At 41.7% G+C, this 20,484-nt stretch overlaps 1 protein-coding gene across 1 annotated transcript in view; it reads right to left on the reverse strand.

Moving 5' to 3' along the window:
- The window catches only part of LOC147626678 (MADS-box transcription factor 50-like), a 67,469-nt gene extending 54,521 nt beyond the window's left edge, over window positions 1–12,948 (reverse strand). Inside the window, exon 1 of the mRNA XM_086816851.1 lies at window positions 12,609–12,948. Coding sequence (XP_086672977.1) covers window positions 12,609–12,916 — 308 coding nt within the window. The 5' untranslated portion in view covers window positions 12,917–12,948. The remainder of the gene's footprint in view (window positions 1–12,608) is intronic.
- Between the last annotated feature and the right edge of the window lie 7,536 nt (window positions 12,949–20,484).

The following is a 20,484-nucleotide window of genomic DNA, read 5'->3' on the forward strand; positions in this document are numbered from 1 at the left end:
GCCAATGATGAAGAGATGCAATCTACGGGCATGGGTCTATCAACCAATGCTAGACTTGGTCCAAGGTAAGAAGTACCTATCCAACCTTCAAATTTGAGGCTATCAAAACACACTGGCACCCCCCCAATGACAAGAGACATTGAAAGCACGGCTAGGACTGGTGAAGTATTCTTTCCAACCTCAAAGCACAGCTAGGACTGGTCAAGTATTCTTCCTAACCTCAAAGGAAGTAAAATTAGATCTGAAGAGGATTGAAGTAGAACGACACATGGGAGAGGACCGTTACAATATTTTGGTTGTGGTGGACCAAATTGAATCGCTAAATGTCCAAACAAGAATGTGATTCATACACAACAACCTTAACAATTGACTGCACCACCCAATGACATGCCAACACTTACTTGTACTAAATGTGGAATTGATCATTTGATCAAAGATTTTCCATACCGAGCAAGTGGTTTGACTTCCACTTCTAATCAGGCCACCGTCCGGACCATTAATGTGGAGCCTGGAAACATCACGCCACTCAATGTCCTAACATGCGCCTAGGCCCAATTGGGGGACAAAGGGAAGAACCCAACAAATGCAACCACTTCCAAAGCTGGCAAGAGAAGGAGGGTGAAAAAAGTGGGTAAGGGTGACACCAAGGTCACAATCCAAGATGGATGTGAGGTAGATACGATCAACACCAAATCCACTCAATGAAGAGAAGAAGAGAAGAGAGGGATCAAGCAATCAAACCAAAAGAACCTAACTAAGAGATGCAAGGGAAAAGACCATCAACCCCTAAGGGATTCAATGAATACCCAAATGCTCAAGAGGAGATAAGGAAGCTAGAAGAAGTGAGGGCCCTAGTAGAACAGTGTCAACGATTTCACGAAGTCCAAGTTAAGGGCTAACTGGGTCAGGGATACAATGTATCCAAGAAACAAACCAACAAGGAAAAGGGAATTGGACGTACCTACTCCGATTCCCGGAAGAGATGGACGAGGGACCTCAAGGAAACACCATGTCAAGAATGTTTGAGGAAGACGCATAGGATGAGTCCATCCATTCATTCCCTAGGGATGGATACGAGACGCACACATGGAAGGAACCCTCAATTGTTGGAGAACCCAGAGACATAGGCAGCCTCGCGGCCATATCGTCTACTTCCATGTAAATGCCATTGGGACAACTACTACACATAAAGGAATGGATAGAAAGCAGATTAAGGCCAGCCGACACTACAGAGGGTGTTCTGTTACTTTTGGAAAAAAGAACCTTAAAACACACAAGGGAAAGAACAACGAGAGTCGTCAAGCTACCGATTAATCAATTGGGGCGTTATTACAAAAGCGACAACACTAATTCTATGATCCCAATCATCATCATAATGGATACCACACATTGGCTATCTTGGATGATGGGGCGGGGGTCAGCATCATCACAAAACGATGTTGGAAAACTGGGGAAAACCCGATCTAAAAAGAGTATATCTTATCGTTAAAATGGCAGACGGAACATCTTCAAGGCCCATTGGGCTTTTAGAGAATGTGAGACTCAAACTCTTTACCTTTTCTACCATCATACATTTGTAGTAATGGACTTCTATGCCAACCAGACTCATGCGGCATAATATTGGGGAGACCATGAGGGAATCCAAATTGGTGCACGATTGGGCATTAGACCATGTGTATGCTCGTAGGGATTCACAAATTCTAAAGATAGATCTGAGAACATGGAAAGCACACCCCATGGAAGGGCAATTGTTCGGTAATGATTCGGTCACAACCGAACGAACCACATCCGTATAAATATGCCAACTCATGGTGGAAAATTCCAAAGAGGAAGAGGAAATGGAAATGTATGCATCACTTCCTCCTCTTGATTTTAGTGAAAACTCGATGCATGTGCTAGCTACCATAGATGTGATGCAACCCCGAGGAACCCAATATGTGGAATCTGGAACTATTTCCACTACCTCTGTCTGTATGGTCAATTGCCAAACCATTGATGAGGAATGAGAAGAGGAGGCCTCTAGCATAGAAGGAACTAGATCACAGGGCTGTACCAGTGCCCAACACCTTAGAAGATGGTGAAAGCAAGAACGATATATCGCTCGATGAAATGCGCTACTACTACGAAGAAAACCCACGGATGCCGAGTGGTTAAGATACCTCGAGCCACTAAAGGTACACGATGAGTTTTTTAAGAATTGGGGTTAGTAATTGAGTAAGATATCACTTGAACGGAAACATAGCATTAGACAATGCTCGAAGAGAGTCTCTCAAGTAAGACCTTGCCATCATGTCTAAAACTTCACAATTAGAAAGATTTAATGGGAAAAATTTTCATACTTGGCAGACTAGGCAAAGGTTTATCCTTCTAAAGAAAGATTTGTGGAAAGTAATTACTACATCTAAAAATGATAGACTCACCATAAGGGAAGGAAAAGCACAATGGCAACTCTGTGACACTAAGGCACTTGCTATTTTAGCACTTGGGCTTGGATGAATATTTACATCATATTTCAAACATCGAGTCGCTAAAATAGCATGGCAAACTCTTGATATATTTTTTGGTACTAGTGGAAAGAATTCAAAGATAAATCTGAAGCTACAAATCTTTAGGCTCACTATGAAGATCGGAGACTCCTTTCCCAATATGATGAAAAGTCTCCTTACACAATTAGAAGATATCAAGGCAATAGCTTTATTGCTAAATAGTATGCCTGAAGAATATTATAATATTGTAACTACACTTCTGAATGTTTCGGATCTCAAAATTCAAGATCTGGAGTCCTCTCTTATGGAAGAATATAAAAAGAAACAACTACGATAGGAAGCCTCTGAAGAGAAGTTGATGGATTAAGCATATGTCACTTAAAAGAAGAATATCAAACCTCCTCAATGCACTCATTGTGGTAGGATTGGCCATCTTACAAAGAATTGTTATCACAAGGATAAACCAAAGCTTCAATGCACAACATGTGGAAAGCTAAGACATCTTGCAGAAAAATGCTACAACAAAGGTGCAGTAAACATTGCTAGCACGTCTACACTTGAAGAAAACATTGCACTATGCAATCATGTAAATGCCACGCTTATGATGATGAAGAGGCATCATGGGCTTTTTAAAAGCCAAGTACTACTCTCCATTTCCCATATGTAAAATCACCTCTAACCACCGATGATGTAGGTTATGTGATATGTCTATTCCCACATTGTCTCTCACTTAGCCATATAGCCCTCAAAGGGGAGATTGATGGGAGTGTTGGGTCTCTATGCCCAACTCATCATAGTGCACATGATGCACTATGTTTCATGGAGTGATGATGGGGCTTTGGAGGGATGCACTATTATTAGAAAATACCTAGGACTCATACATTTTTATGTAGAGCTATGCTCATAGGAGCTATGCTATTGCATTATGTTTCCATGTTCCATGTATGGATCAAGGAGGATGTTGGATATGCTCCATCACATGCACACATGAACATCCTCTTGGTAGAGTTCAAATCTCAAAGGTTATTGAGGCATTAGTCTTGGCCCTTTTACTCTTGTTAAAGCTCATAGATGTACAACAAAAGACACGCCTTACATTGGAGATATTCTTGGCTATGTTGAGATATCGAGCTCATCTAGTGAGGCAGTGGCCACTGATGACCTGCCTGGGGGATAGGCCCCACACTTACACCACTGGCATGGTTGGTGAGATCTTGGGTGATATGCGGCCAGTGGGATGACAGGCTGTGTGACAGCCATTCTAGAGACTGGCATAGTTATAGCGCCAGCTCATTTAGTCGGGTTCACACTATAGAGAACCCGTGTATGTATTGGTTGAGTACCTTTCATATAGTGTGTACTCTTATTCTTGTATATGGTGTGTTGAGTGTTGAGTAGAGAAGAAGAAGTTTTCAGCCTCTCACCTTGTGTGTTCTCTATTAGGGTTTTGTGAGTGTGTGTGTGTGCTTGCAAGAGCTCAAGCTCTCTTCCCCTCTGCATCTTTTCATGGTATTAGAGCCTGGTTTATGATAAGGACTAAGTTGCAAGCAAGAGAACCACAGGAAGCGGTACGAGGGTAAGAGCTTCAACTACTCTTCCCTATTGTGTTGGTGACTACACCCTTGTCGGGAGCTCTACAGGAGGCACCGGCAAACGGTCTCTGATTGAGGAGCTTTCTTCGCGGGAGTAAAGCTATAGGGCAACTATACAATCCTATCGGACTAAGATTTTTGGGCCGAAAACGCGTTTCGGGCACGTCTGGACCTCCGTTTTTCAGAAAGCAGGCGATTTCGAGCACTGCGGGTAAGTCATCGATTCTCTGCAGAACTCTGTTTTAAGACCTGCAGGAAGACAGATTGACTGTGCAGACACTGTGGGTGCTGCAACAAAGAGGTCTACATTTGCCATTGGGTGTATGTATGCACATTGAAGTCAGTGGTTGTGACATTTGAGAGTACTACAGTACCGCTGGAGAAAATACAGCATTTGTGCAAGAAAAACCAGAGTGCATTTTCTGGTAAAATTGTGTGTTTGGCAAGATGTCTAATGATGGCATAACACAGATTGTGGCTGAGAAGCTGGATAAGAATAACTTCCATGCTTGGAGATTCAGGTTGACGAATTTCCTGATGGGAAAAGGCTATTGGGACTACATAGAAGGTGAGCATGAAGAGGCACCGGAGATACCAAATATAAATCCGATTGCTGCAGATGTGAAAGAGTTTAAAGACTGGAACCAAGGAGCTAGGAAGGTTATGTATTGGCTCTCCATTAGTATACAGGACACCATGATTGGGCACATTCAGGATGCCAAGTCCCCCAAGGAGGCATGGGACACCTTGGTAAAGCTTTATGAAACAAATACCAAGTCACGCAAGATACACTTGAAGAATGAACATACTGTGGAGAAAAAGAGCATGTCTGTGAATGACTATGCGTTGAAGATAAAGGGTATTGTGGAATCCCTTACATCTATTGGTGTGTCAGTAGATGATGATGATAAGGTGGAGGTCTGTCTACGTGGTCTCGGGCCACAATACAAGGCGTTCAAGACGTCTATTCAGACTCGGGAAAACATTCCCAACTTTACAGATTTGGTGTCTATGCTGATTATCGAAGAGAAGAGCTTGGGTGAAGACCAACAGTCTTCACAAAGCAAAAACAGTTCAGAGCAACAGGCCTTCTACACGAGTTCAGGAAGAGGACGAGGTAGAGGAGGCCGTGGACGCGATCAAGGAGGTGGCCGAACAGGTAATCAGAATTATGGCCAGCAGAGCAGCAACAACAACAACAGTCCCAGAATCAACAACAATAACAACACGCAGGTGGAAGAGGCAAATTCAGAGGCAGGGGGAGTCAAAGAGGCTGTGGAAATTGGCAAAGGCAATATAATGATGCACGTGAATGCTATTATTATGGTAAGCCTGGACATGTGCAGGCAGAATGTTATAAGAAGCAGGCTGACATGCAAAATGGGAAAGTGCAGCAAAACAACTATGCATCCTCAAGCAGAAATAATGAGGATAATGAAAGGTTGTTTGTTATGCAGCATGTCGTGAATGCCATGTCTGAAAATGTTGATGCAGCACAAAAAGATAATGTATGGTATGTGGATTCAGGTGCTTCGAACCACATGACGAGTCATGGGGAGTGGTTCAAGGAGATGAAAAACCCGGAAAGACCAGGTTTTGTGGAAACAGGGGATGACACTACTCATCCAATTGCCCATGTTGGAGATGTGCCATTGTCTATGCAGGATGGCAAAGTGAAGTACCTTGCAGATGTACTTCATGTACCAAACATAACAAAGAATCTGGTTTAAGTTGGCCAGATGATTGAGCAGGGTTTGCAGGTTTGATTTAACCCTGATGGGTGTTATGTTGAAGATTTTAAAGACAAGTGCAGGTTGGTTGCAAAAGGCAACAGAGTGGGCAGAATGTTTACATTGAATGTAGACATGCCTGAAATGAGTGCTGCGATGTTTGCAAATGGTTGAGGAGTTGTTGCACACACAGACATATGGCATAAAAGAATTGGACATGTAAATGTGCAGAGATTGAAGTCTATGCAGACAAAAGGAATTGTGACAGGGCTGCCAAAATTTAAAATGGAAGGTATGCAGAAAATATGTGAAGCATGCCAATTTGGGAAGCAAACAAAGCATGTGTTTCCATGTAACAGATATGTGAGCAGAAATGCACTAGATGTTGTGCATTCAGATGTATGGGATCCTACGAAGACCATATCTATGGGAGGCTGCAGGTATTATGTGACTTTCATTGATGACCACACAAGCAAAGTGTGGGTATATTTCATGAAAGAGAAGAGTGAGGTGTTCACTCACTTTCAGAATTTCAGAGTTTTGGTTGAAAAGCAAACAGGGAAATATGTCAAGTGCCTAAGGTCAGATGGAGGGGGAGAACACTTCTCCAATGAGTTCTCTGAATTTTTGAAGAAGAATGGTATTCGGAGACAGTTTACATGCAGATACACTCCGCAGCAAAATGGAGTTGCTGAGCGGAAAAACAGGCACATTGCTGAGATTGCACGAGCATTGATGGAAGAGAAGAATATGCCACATTGCTATTGGGCTGAGCCTGTTTCTACAGCAGTATACATCATGAACAGGACTCCAATTGCAGCCATACATGATGTAACCCCAGAGGAGAGGTTTACTGGCAAAAAACCAGATTTGTCTCATCTGAAAGTCTTTGGATGCATTGCATATGTGCATGTGCCAGATGAGCTGAGAACTAAGCTGGATCCAAAAGCTGAAAAATGTGTGTTTATTGGATACTCCCTTGAGCAAAAGGGATACAGGTGTTATAACCCTGCTACACGTGAGTTGAGGGTAAGCAGGGATGTTGTCTTTGATGAGATGAGCAGCTGGTATGCTGCTGAAAAAGAAGCTGTTGGGGCTGATGTGAGTGGAAGTGTGGTTGCACAGAATGCAGGTCAGCAATCACAGTCTTTGAGTGGACCAGGAGAGTCCTCATCTAGTGGATCTGTTGATAGACCATGGAGTGGCAGGCTGTGTCATAATACCAGTCCTGCAAATGTGATTACTACATCACGTAAAGGAAAAGAGAAAGTGGTTGAGCCTCTTAGTATGCCTGACATTTCTGTAGGGCATTCTCATGTTGATGGAGAGTCTAGAGGCTCAGATATGAGCCTTGATGAGTAGCTTGGGATCCCAGCTATGAGAACACCTGGTGTAAAGAAGGCTATGGAAGCCATGAATGAAAAGCTGCGAAGATCAGGGAGAGTGAAGAACCCTGTGCAGAGATTTACATATGATGGTTATGTGGCACATCAGTATGCATATATGGCAAAGGTTGTGCAGGTTGTTGAGCCCACATGCATTGATGAGGCTGTTGGAAATGTGTGTTGGGAGAAAGCTATGGATGAGGAGATGGATGCACTATATGGAAATGAGACTTGGGATTTAGTGCAATTGCCTGAATGCAAGAAAGCCATTGGATGCAAGTGGGTGTACAAAGTTAAACATAACAGTGATGGAAGCATAAACAGATACAAGGCTAGATTGGTAGCCAAAGGATATGCACAGACATATGGGATTGATTATGAGGAAACTTTCAGCCCAGTTGCCAAGATGGCAACGGTGAGAGTTGTGATAGCAGTGGCTGCATCAAAGCAATGGTCTTTACATCAGATGGATGTAAAGAATGCATTCTTGCATGGGGATTTGCAAGAAGAGGTGTATATGTTGCAGCCACCTGGATATGAGGATGTGGGTCACCCCGAGCATGTTTACAGGTTGAAGAAAGCCTTGTATGGCTTAAAGCAAGCACCAAGAGCATGGTCTGACAAGATTTCTGAATATCTTGTCACTATTGGCTTTCATGTAGCCAATGCAGATTTCTCATTGTATGTGAGACATGGTGATAGAGGAGTTGTGCTTGTTGGCATCTATGTAGATGACTTGATCATTACGGGGGACCATGATGCAGAGATCTTTGATGTAAATATCTTGCTAAGACAGAAGTTTGAGATGAAGGATCTGGGGGAGCTCAGATATTTCTTGGGCATTGAGGTGATTAGGTCACCACATGGTATTGGATTACTGCAGAGACAGTATGGCTTGGACATGTTGTCCAAGTATGGTATGACAGGCTGTAAGCCTATTTATGTGCCATTGGATCAGAATGGCAAGTTGAGTGCAGATTCAGGAGAGATCTTGGAGGATCCTACTATGTACAGGAGCATAGTAGGAAGTTTGATCTACATGACGATCACCAGACCAGATTTGAGCTATGCTGTTGGGTTGGTGAGTCAGTTTATGCAGGTTCCACGAAAACCGCATTTGGATGCAGTGAGACGCATACTGAGGTATGTGAAGTCTACTTTGCATTGTGGACTATTCTATGAGACTGGGACAGAGATATGTGTACATGGGTACACAGATGCTGATTGGGCTGGTAGTATCTCAGATAGAAGATCTACCAGTGGATTCATGTTTTCTTTGGGGAGTGCTGCTGTGACTTGGAGCAGCAAGAAGCAGCCTACGGTTGCTCTATCCAGTACAGAGGCCGAGTATAGAGGAGCTGCTATGGCAGCATGTGAGGTAGCTTGGTTGAGAAAGCTACTTGCAGATTTGGGTCTATCAGTGGATAGACAAGTTGTCATTTTCTGTGACAACATTAGCAGTATACAGTTGGCCAGGAACCCAGTCTTTCATGCTCGTACGAAGCACATAGAGGTCCACTACCACTTCATCAGAGAGAAGGTCTTGGCAAGAGATCTTGACCTTGTTTATGTCAGCACAGAGGATCAGGTAGCTAACATCTTCACCAAAGCATTGGGTACAGAGAAGCTCCGCAGATTCAAGGCTTTGCTTGGTGTACATGAGATGGAGTTGAGCTCGAGGGGGAGTGTTGAGATATCGAGCTTGTCTAGTGAGGCATTGGCCACTGATGACCTGCCTGGGGGATAGGCCCCACACTTACACCACTGGCATGGTTGGTGAGATCTTGGGTGATATGCGGCCAGTGGGATGACAGGCTATGTGACAGCCATTCTAGAAACTGGCATAGTTATAGCGCCAGCTCATTTAGTCGGGTTCACACTATAGAGAACCCGTATATGTATTGGTTGAGTACCTTTCATATAGTGTGTACTCTTATTCTTGTATATTGTGTGTTGAGTGTTGAGTAGAGAAGAAGAAGTTTTCAGCCTCTCACCTTGTGTGTTCTCTATTAGGGTTTTGTGAGTGTGTGTGTGTGCTTGCAAGAGCTCAAGCTCTCTTCCCCCCTGAATCTTTTCAGGCTTCACGCCTACATTCGAGATATTCTTGGCTCCTAATCAAGCAAGCAGTGGAGATAATCATGGAGATAATTATGAAAAAGGTTAGTACCTAATCATCATTAAAGCCAAGCTAATGCGTGTATCTCTACCTATTTAAAGAGGCATCAAATCAATGCAATGTGTGGTCTCTATTTTCAATCATCTGTAGTATTACTATGTTTTCATTTAATGCTAATTGTTATTATCATCTTCCTTAATCAAGACGTGTATGTTGCATGCTTGTATTTGAGGAGTGAGAGAGAGTGATTGCCTTGTGTGGTGGTATGAGCAACTGTACGGTGAGAGTTGGGAGGTGGAGCTTGGAGAATTCGAGCTTCTCAAGTGAGCTTGGAGACCTCAAGGGACACAAGTTTGAAGCATTAGTAAGTGCCCTATGACAGTTTTGTTTTATTGCTCTTCCCTAAGGTGAATGCATTGAGTTCCCTCTTGGAGGTGTGGTAGCCCATAACATAGACATGTTTTGTGCACCGTGAAATCTCACTTTTTTTGTTGTGAAAAAATGGTGAGATAATGGCGGTATTTTTTAGATTTATTCACTTAGTCTTACCTTAGTAAACATCTATACGTATTTTTTAATTCTCTTTGAAAGATCTATGGTAGGTGGAAAAAATGAGGTTCTGGTCTTCATGGTTACTTTTCTTCTTTTTTTAATTTACAAAGATGATTATTGATCCATACAATGAAATGCAAAACTATGTTACATAGTATTTTGATCGAATATAGAAACTATATATGGTAAGAATTCTCATTGAGATCACTTCAATTTCAAATTTCATCTAAAACATGCAAGGAAATTCAAGTAAAAGAACACACAATAGGATAATAATCTTGATAGGATAAAGAAAATGCAAACATTATAGTAATGGTCTCAAGAACATTGTCTTGCAAGATATATTACATGTCACAAAATTTTCCATGTTGGTTTCTGCAGCTCACACACCTATCTACTGTCCTACATGTTCTTATAGAAGTGTTTACTTATTGTCAATGTTTCAAGGTCAAATTAATTGTGGACAAAATATTTCCTATGATAATGATAATACATCCTTGTTTTAAGAGTTATGTCAATATTATATACGATTTTAAGCAATCCCTTAATTCTTAATGTTCAAGATTTTGATTCTTAATGAATGCATGACATCATGAGTATTACAAATTACATTTTGATCAACTTAATCATATGAGTTTAAAATCACAACTCATAATATCACCATTCTGAAGAGATACAATTTTTTCATACACATCACATCATGTTGTACTCTAGTTCTTATAGCTCATGTGCCTTTGGAGTATGCTACATATTTGTATTGAAGTGTTTTTGTCAAGGTTAGTGTTGCAAGACCAAAGAAATGATAATATACTACCTATTCTTTCTTTCTTTTTCAAGTGGCCTTTGGCTCAAGATTGTCCCATAGTTACCAAATTTCACTGCCCATAGACAGCCGCCCGTAGGCCCTTATTTATCCACCCATAGGTCCGCCGAGGAAGTAGAAGGGGGGTTTTGAACCCTGGACCTCTTGGTCCTAGGCAAACACCTTCACCAGTTGAGCTATCACCTCATTGGCAATATACTACATATTCTTATACAAGTGTTTTGCTTATAATGACCAAAGTATTAATGAATGTTGTAGAGAGTGTCATTAGAAGTGTCATTTGTCCGAAAAGTTGTCATTAGAAGTGTCATTAAAGATGTCATTTAAGTTATCGTCGGAAGTGTCATTAGGTTGGAATATGAAGGGTCATTTTGAATATGAAGAGTCACTAAGGAGTCGGTTAGTCAAATAGTTGTTATAGAAAGAGTCGCCTAGGAGTCTTTTAAAGGGCGAGAGTCTTCTTGTAATGTGTGTGAGAAATCAAGAATCAAGAAATCAGTTTCAGTCTCGCCTCTCTCTCTCTCTCTCTCTCTCTCTCTCTCTCTCGTCTCTGTGTGTGATGCTCCACTGTATACGCAGAAGAAGCTTCGTTTATTTTAATGCCATATGCTATGGTTAAACAGGAGAGGGTTCACGCTGCTAGGTTTCAGAAGGGACTAGACACAGGAATTGTCGAAAGCATGATTAGAGCAAGGATTCGGATGGTTGCAGAAGCCTTATTCAGAGATGCAATTAATGTTTTGGTGGCTGTTTGTTTTCTTCAGTTATTCAAGAGGACGCTCATGTGCAAATGAAGTTTTGTGGAAGGGAGTCGAGTATCATAAAGGAGGATTACTCTTCTTCGAAGATGGAAGCGGAAGGTGGATTGCCTGAGGCAGATTCACGTAGATGACTTCTAGCAAGGTTGACGCAATGTGATGGAGGCATACCGGCAAAGAATCGGATGTACTACCAGGAGATGCGGAACTGACAACGAGCACAATCTTGGACGAGCTTTGGATAAGGCATTTGATTCTCTATCAAGGGAGAAGTGGGTTCTCAATAGCTTCGCAATTGTTCCCTCAGGCGTGCCAAGTGTAGAGAGTGTCATTAGAAGTGTCATTTGTCCGAAAAGTTATCATTAGAAGTGTCATTAAAGATGTCATTTAAGTTGTCGTTTCGAAAGTGTCATTAGGTTGGAATATGAAGGGTTATTTTGAATATGAAGAGTCACTAAGGAGTCGGTTAGTCAGTTAGTTGTTATGGAAAGAGTCGCCTAGGAGTCTTTTAAAGGGCCAGAGTCTTCTTGTAATGTGTGTGAGAAATCAAGAATCAAGAAATCAGTTTCAGTTTCGCCTCTCTCTCTCTCTCTCTCTCTCTCTCTCTCTCTCGTCTCTGTGTGTGATGCTCCAATGAGAGTCGTTTCTGTTCCTTCGTGTATTCCTTGTTGAAGGCATGGCCTTAACAAATGCATGACTTCATGAGAATAGCTCATCACATTGAAGCTTACAATCACATTTCAAATTATATCAAGCTATCAAAACAAAGCACTTCCCTTTTAATTGAAAAAACTGAATATGTAGCTCTCCACTCCTTATACTTCTGAAAATCAAGACGCAAATTAAGGCCCAAATTATATTTTGAGTGAGATTACTCATGAATAAAATCTTGATAAACTCCACGAGTTCACGAACCTTGAGCCAGGACGTGATGTGCAAATTTACGGCTATGCAAACATTTTCATAGTCACTGGAAAATATCATTTTTAACAAGAGATATCACCTTTCCTTGGGGCTTATTAAGGGAGAAAGGAGAAAGCCGTTTATTTATACTCTCCAAAGCTAATTTCATCTAATCTTGAGATTCCAAATATTGGTTTCACTCTTGAAAACGCAGTAAAGCTTTAATTCACTATACAATGGAGAATTTAGACGAAGGCCCCTACCTGGAGCTGGCGAACTCGAAGAGCTTTCCAGTGGCGGAGTACGTTGCGACGTCCACCTCCACATCGAAGAGGGCGGAGAGCTCATAATCCTCCTTTCGGAGTCTGTTGCGGCGCTTGGAGAAGGTGAGCCGGCGGTTGATGGGCTTCTCGATTCGACTGATGGGGTTGGTGGCGCGGCCCTGGGTGGCGGACAGCGGCCCCGATGATGGTCGGTTTTCCGCAGGCGCAGGATCAACCAACAGATGAAGGGGAGAAGCCATGTCGGCGGCTGCAGCTGATCGGGAAATAGTGGTGCGGGACGACGTCATTTTGGCTTGGCCGATCTAGTGTTCAAAAAAGAGCAGGTCGTGTCTATGAGATGAGAATCGCAAGATTTCCTGTTTTGAGGAGGGGGCACGAAGGTGATCATTAATGGCGAGGCTGGCACGTGTAGCCACCCTCTTAATAACCTTACGGTTTCCACTCTCTTAATAGCTTACGGTTTCCGACGTGCTTGACGTACCTGCCGGTGCGCACTGCAGTGCACGGGCCAGCTCTAGATTGTTGTACAGCGCACTCACACACTCTCATACACCAAACACAAGTCCCAACCGCCTGGCGAAATTTAGGAGGACTAGTATTGCACCTTAGCATTGCTGCTGCCGCGGCCCAGACCAAGGTTCCTGATAAGAACTATTCCCTCGGTACAACCATCTCTCTCTTTCTCACGCACACACATGCACATGCAAATGACCCTCTCCCTCTCTCTATCACTTACACACTCTCAAATGTTGAAACTCTCTCTCTCTCTCACATGCACAAACATATACACACCTGTTCTCTCTCTCTCTCTCTCTCTCTCTCTCTCTACACACACACACACATGCACACACTCTCTCTCTTTTCTTACACTCTCCCACACATAGAAGCGCTCTCTCTCTCTCTCTCTCCCCCTCACTCACTCACTTACACACACACGCACATATGCACACATACACTCTCTCTCTCTCTCTCTCTCTCTCACGCACACATACAGATGTAAATATATAACATATACAATATTATGTTTTAGATATACATAGACACATATACTTATACATATATACATGTATTTAAAAATATAAATATAAACATCCACATAATTTCATTAATTTTGATTAAATTTTAATGTGCGGAGATGGGTGATAAGCCGTGGTCACTTTTAAATATATAGATAGATATATCATGCACACGTCGAAACACATACACACACACACATATATATATATGTATATACATATATATACATACATACATATGTATGTATGTACCTATAAATATAAATAAAGATACACACACACACGTATACACACATATACATATATGTACCTATAAATATAAATAAAAACACACACACACACGTATACACACATATACATATATGTTTTCTATTTAATTTATATTTTTGTTTATATTTTATTAAAAGCTACTTTTTATTCTCTGTCTCACTCCCTTTCTCTCTCTTTTCATCCACTCCCTTGTGACATCTCTACATCTCTCTCTCCAGGTCTGCCCCATCTCACTCTCTCTCAAGCACATTCTACACATAGATGCAGATGTACGCACATGCATGCATATACTCTCTCTCTCTCTCTCACTCTCTCTCTCTGACACACACACACACATACACACACACATGTACACACCACACATACACTAATGCAAACACACACTCTCTCCTCCCACACAAACTATCTCCTACGTAGAAATTCTCAGCCTCTCTCTCTCTCTATCTCTCTTTCTCTCCACACACACACACACACACTATCTCTCTTCTCATACACACTCCCACATATAGAAACTCTCTCTCTCTCTCTCTCTCTCTCACACACACACACACACACACACACATTCATTCATTCACACACACAAACACACTTCTTTCTCATGCACATGTGCACTCTCTCTCTCTCTCTCTCTCTCTCTCTCACACACACACACACACACACATACACACACCCACACACCCACATGTAAATATATATTATCTATAATATTATGTTTTATTATATTTAGAAACGTATATCTATATATACATGTGTATTTGTAAAATAAATAAACACATATACACATATATTTTTAATTAATATTAAATTCTAATACGTGAGGATGCATGATGAGATGTGTTCACTCTTAAATAAGTGTATCTTATATACAATGTCTTTTGTCTTCTCTTTTGCATACATATGTGTGTGATTGTGTGTGCACATACACACGTATGTGTGATTGTGTAATGTCTTCACGTATGTATGTGTCGTGCAAGTGTCTTGATTGTGTGTATGTGTTAGTGTGTAGTTATTGTGTGTGTGTGTACATGGTGTGTATATTTTTATTTATGTGTATCCATAGCGAGTGTCTGCATGTACGTGTGTGTGTGAGCATGTGAATATAGTCGTTTGTACATCTATCTATGTGCAAATGCAGGTGCATATGTGTGTGTGAGTGTGTGCACGTCCATGTGTGTGCACATATACTTGTGTATGTGAGTGTATTTATGTGCTTATGTGCATGTATACACATGTGTGTATGTGTGCAAGTGTGCATATCTCTATGTGTTGCACGTGTGTCCATGCATACGAGTGTGTGTATGTGTGTTTGTATACGTGTGTGCACGTATCATGTGCTTGTGTATGTATGTGTTGTGTGTGTGTGTGTGTGTGTGCATGAACATACATGTGTGTGCGTCGACATACATATAAATCTATTTATATATACATGCTTACATACCTATAGATACACATACATACATAATATATATACGTGTGTGTGTGTGTGTATGTATATTCTCTCTCTTACACATGCACATAATATATGTGTGTGTGTGTGTATTCTCTCTCTTACACATACACTTAATATAATATTAGAAGATATATATGTGTGTGTGTGTGAGGAAGAGGGGGGAGGGGTGGGCAATTTGCTTTCTAATGTATTATATATATATATATATATATATATATATATATATAACCCATCCAATGAGTAAATGGTTTGATGGTGATAACTGATTGTGAGCCCCAATGCATCTAGGCGTGTGGAAAAGAAACCCCCAAACACTTGTCTTCTCTCCTCCTTTCTCTTTGATGATGGTCGGTTTTTCGCAGTAGGCGCAGGATCAACAAGCAGATTAAGAGGAGGAGCCATATTGACGACTACAGCTACTTGCGAAATAGTGGTGTAGGATGACATCATTTTGTGGCCGATCTTGCAAGCGCGAGGGTGTGAGCGCGGCAGGAGTGTTAAAAAAAGAGCAGGTCGTGTGTTTTTTTTCTACGAGAATCACAAGATTTCCTGTTTTGAGAAGGGGGAGGACGGGTCACGTAAAAAACTAGAAGGGAAAGAACTCCTAGCTTCGTCTCATTAAAGTGATCACTAATGTGGCGAGGCTGGCACGTGTGGCCCAGCACCACCCTCACATAGGTCAATGACTTAACAATAGGTCAATGACTTAACAATTTCATTTCATTTGTAAATGTTTTACGAAGGAATTTGAAAGATAACCTTTATGTTGGAGTCTTTTGATTTTAAAGGGCAAAGAAAAAAAATATGCCCTTCACATTGAAAGACAAATTTGAAAGAGGCCTTCTTAAGAAAAAGCATACCCTACTTAGAAAAAAACACTGGTCCCAACCGCCTGGCGAAATTTAGGAGGATTTTACGGGCAACTTGCGTGCGGGAGTTTAGAAAACTTTGGATGCCTTTGCAACTGAGTCGCTAGTGCACTGCGGCGACTTGAACGCAAGGGTGCTTCCATAACTTCCATAGTGCGCGCCCCATCGGGCAAGGTACGTATTAGCAGGTACGTTTTCAACCCACCAAGAATGATGGCGCCCGCACCAAATTTCAAAACTTCTTTGCAACTTGCAGTGGTAGTGCACTTATTTTAACGCGGCGACTTGAACGCAAGGGTGCTTCCATAACTTCCATAGTGCGATTAGCAGGTACGTTCCATGAATGATGGCGCCCTCACCAAATTTCAAAACATTAACTAATTGTCACTCATCACTCTAGCTACACATACGGTTTTACTCCCCGTGGCTAAGAGCACTGTCACGCATAGGGCTTACAGGGGTAGCAAGCGCAAAGATTGAGTTTAATTAGGAGAGGTAGGGGCAAATATATTCACTTTATTTAACCCCATCCCACCTAGGGCTTAAAGCAGGGTTGGGGAAAAGATAAGGTTCATCTTAATCAACAACTTATTCAATTTCTTTTTTTTTGGGAGAAAGATATTTATAATATTAGCATGGAGAAACTGTACAAAAGGTACCAAAAATACCATGGGCCAAAGACTATGAGCTAGAGACTATTCCAACTCATTTACATTGCAATTTCGCAGCTTACATAACATATCCGGTCGATCATCTTCCCCCACAAATGAGGATAGGCTCCAGGACACGTGATACCCAAGCTGCATGCATGCAATCATCATAGCTTCAGTGGTGCATCCTTTAGGGCCCAGCCTTTCCAACACATACTTGTTGCCAGTCCACACCTTGACGACTGGTCTGGTCCCCTGGGGGTTCTCGGTAGTGAAGGCCACAAATGTTTCATTACGGTGCTTTTCCTTGAGGTACCATCTTTTGCTCTTTGGCCAAAATTTGAGAGGCTGAGTCTTCACATCATATCCTAATCAATCCTGCATGCACCCAAATATTAGACAACCTAGTATGTACAAGGGTCTGCTGATCAGCAGATCAACTGATCCTAGTTTACAGAGAGTATATTGCCTGAAAAATATTAGCATCATTTAGCTTGTTAGAATAGACTAGCACAAACGAGTACATTTATACATCAATTCAACCACATTTAGACCAGTATTCTCCCCTTTCTGAAACACAATACTATTTCTAGATATCCATATTTCCCATAAGCAGCCATATCTAATAATATTAAAAACCAAGTTAGTGACATCTTTAGATTCCACCCTACCTAGAACCCAGTCCCCCTAGTGACCCTAAACACCTAAGGACTTGGCTACCTATTTTCCAATTCTAACCCAAGAGCCCGAGATAGTAGGGCGATCCAAGAAAGCATGCCTTCCATCTTCCACAGCTGATCTGCACCTGGGGTAGCAACCTAAAGTGAAGCTCCTTTTTGAAGGAGTTTAGACCCAATGGGAAGGGCTAGAAAGCAAAGTCTCCATAAAAAGACCTAAAATTTCAAGGGAATGTTTGACTTCTAAATGAGTTTCCACCTCTTCCTCCAAGTTCCTGCTCTCTAGTTTACTTTCCACGCTCTATTGCTGTAGAATTCAGTGTTGAGTTCAGTTTTCCTCAATTCTAAGTAAAGGACCTTAGTTGTCTTTTTTTCCAGCTTTATACAAACCATTCAACCACATCCAGTCTTTTAATCAACAAGAGTCATCAAAAGCAAGACACCCATACTTTCTGTACTTTTGCCATCATATGTCTAGCTAGATGCCTTTCTCTAGATAGTAGGCCAAAGACTTGTGATGACTACTGATCCAACTCTTTCCAACCTGCCAGAGACCAATCCCAATAGTTAGCTAGTCTTCTTAGTCCACTATTGTTCAGTTTCTTTGCAAGAGCAATATCTAGAAGAGCTAGAGGAGGGTTAAAGTTATGGGACCACCACATCCCTAGGCTGAGAAAAGAATTTCAAATACCTCTGGGGTAGCCATCCCAATAGGGCAGGTTCAACACTTCCTTCCATTTGCTACTTAAAAAGTTAGAAAAAGGGGATTTTGAGATCTTGAGGGGAGCAGAAGAGAATAGTTTGTTTCTCCAGTTAAGTCTCAACCAGCTACTTTTTTGGAAGGACAAAAAGAGTCTTTCACCACATCTTTGAACATTCTACACCATATTTCCTCTTGAAGTAGACATTTGGGGAGAAGATGAGCAATTGTGGCAAGAGCATGGGTAGGGAGATGCAAAATCCCCTAGGCCTCCATCCATTTTTGTGACAAGCTTACTTTGTCCCAAGCTAGCCATGCTGCCACTCTCTTGTTACTGCTCCTGTTTCTCCATAAGAAGTTCCTAACAAGACCTATGATTCTGTTCCATTGAGCTTCTTAAAATTTCTTTAAAAACCTTCTCAAATTGAGAGAAAAAGGAAAAACACTTCCTCAAAAATTTCAAGATTTAGTTATATTTAGATTTTCTAGCATTATATGGTAGTGGTGTGTGTGAACACACTTAGGACCGCTGGGGCACTTTTTCCCTCAGTAGGAGGTTTTTTCCCCCCGTGCGTATACGTACACTCTCTTATCTACTCATTTTGGGGTGTGTACTTATCTTTTGTATCTGGCACACATTTGTTCATTCTAATCTAGTGAGTTCGTGTGCTCTCAAGCTTCCCTATCTTGTGTGTGTGCATTGCTGCAATCCTAACCCTAATTCCAACAATTGGTATCAGAGCTAGCTTCCTTGACACTTGATCTAGCAGTCGGCCTCCCTCCTCATCACACGACCTTGTTGTTCTGTCTCTGATTGAGATACCCTCTTAGGAGATGAAGGTATATACTATAGTGTGATGTATACAAAGTATGCGATGGTTTCATCACACGACCTTGTTTTTCTGTCTCTGATTGAGATACCCTCTTAGGAGAAGAAGGTATATACTATAGTGTGATGTATACAAAGTATGCGATGGTTTCAGGGTCCGCGGCGTGATTCGGGTGCGTTTTGGGCATCGCAAGGTTTCTGGAGACGTTCTGGAGAGGCGTCATTTTGGATTGGTTCTTCTCGATTTTGGGTGTTTGGGCTATGCACCAGCAAAGATTTGGTGTGCAGTAGCATCTATAGCGTCTTCATCAACATTGACCATCATACTTTCACCAATAACACTCTATTCTCTACTTTGTGTTATTTTTCATACACTTTGCAAGGTGATTCAATCACTTGGTAGCCATGCAGGGTAGTACAATACTGAGTACTTGTAGTGTGTTGAAATATTTTGCATTTGGTAGACAGTCGTGATGTATTTAACATGTTGTCTGCTGAGAGGACAAACTTGATGGGACTGACTACCCATTGTGGTTCTATATGATGAGGCAGGTACTAGTTGCTAAAGACCCTTGGAATGTGGTCAATATGGTAGTGAAACTCGTCTTGTTTCACAACTACTAGTGCAACCAGGTGCTGCAGGTACATTTGAAGTAGAATCTGATACATATGTGGCTTCTCCACATGCACCACGAGTACCTCCCAGTGCTACTCAAATGAGATGGGATGGAAGAGATGCACAGGCACATGCATTGCTTGCACTTTCTGTGAAGCGAAGCACTATTCCTCATATTCGGTCATGTAAGACTTCAAAACAGGCATGGGATGCACTTGCTGTATTATACCAGGTACGGAATGAAGCACGTATTACTTATCTGCGCAAGCAGTTGGAGTCTGAGCACATGAATAAGGGAGACTCAATGGACAACTTCTTGACCAAGATCAAAGATTTTAAGGAGCATCTCGCTAGTGTGGATGAGATATATCCTGATAGTAAATTGGTGCCCACAGTTCTCAATGCATTGTCAAATTCTTATTAAAAACTTCTATGGAGTAAAAATATGTATAAAGAAATTGTGATTATTAAAGGTTCAAATAACCAAGAAACAATGGTGACCCAACCCCAGCCTCTCGCATCTGCGTCGTGAGAGAGAAGAGTGCTTGATAAAAATATTAACCATGAGAGGGCTAGCTCGAGCGCTACTTTGTCCAAACACCAAGGCTCCCTCTTGCTCTTGAATCAATAACCCCAACTCTCTACACAATGCATCTTCTTCTCTCCAGATGGTAACTTGTTTTCCTTGGCCGAGTGTCCTACATATGTCTCAATTTCTCTTTCCTCCTAGACTCCTCTAATGCAAGGGCATTTGTGGCTCAAACCCATGTACTACTCA

Source organism: Cibotium barometz, chromosome 22, assembly GCF_041138505.1.
Source record: "Cibotium barometz isolate CiBa-2024 chromosome 22, ASM4113850v1, whole genome shotgun sequence".
NCBI classification, from domain to species: domain Eukaryota; kingdom Viridiplantae; phylum Streptophyta; class Polypodiopsida; order Cyatheales; family Cibotiaceae; genus Cibotium; species Cibotium barometz.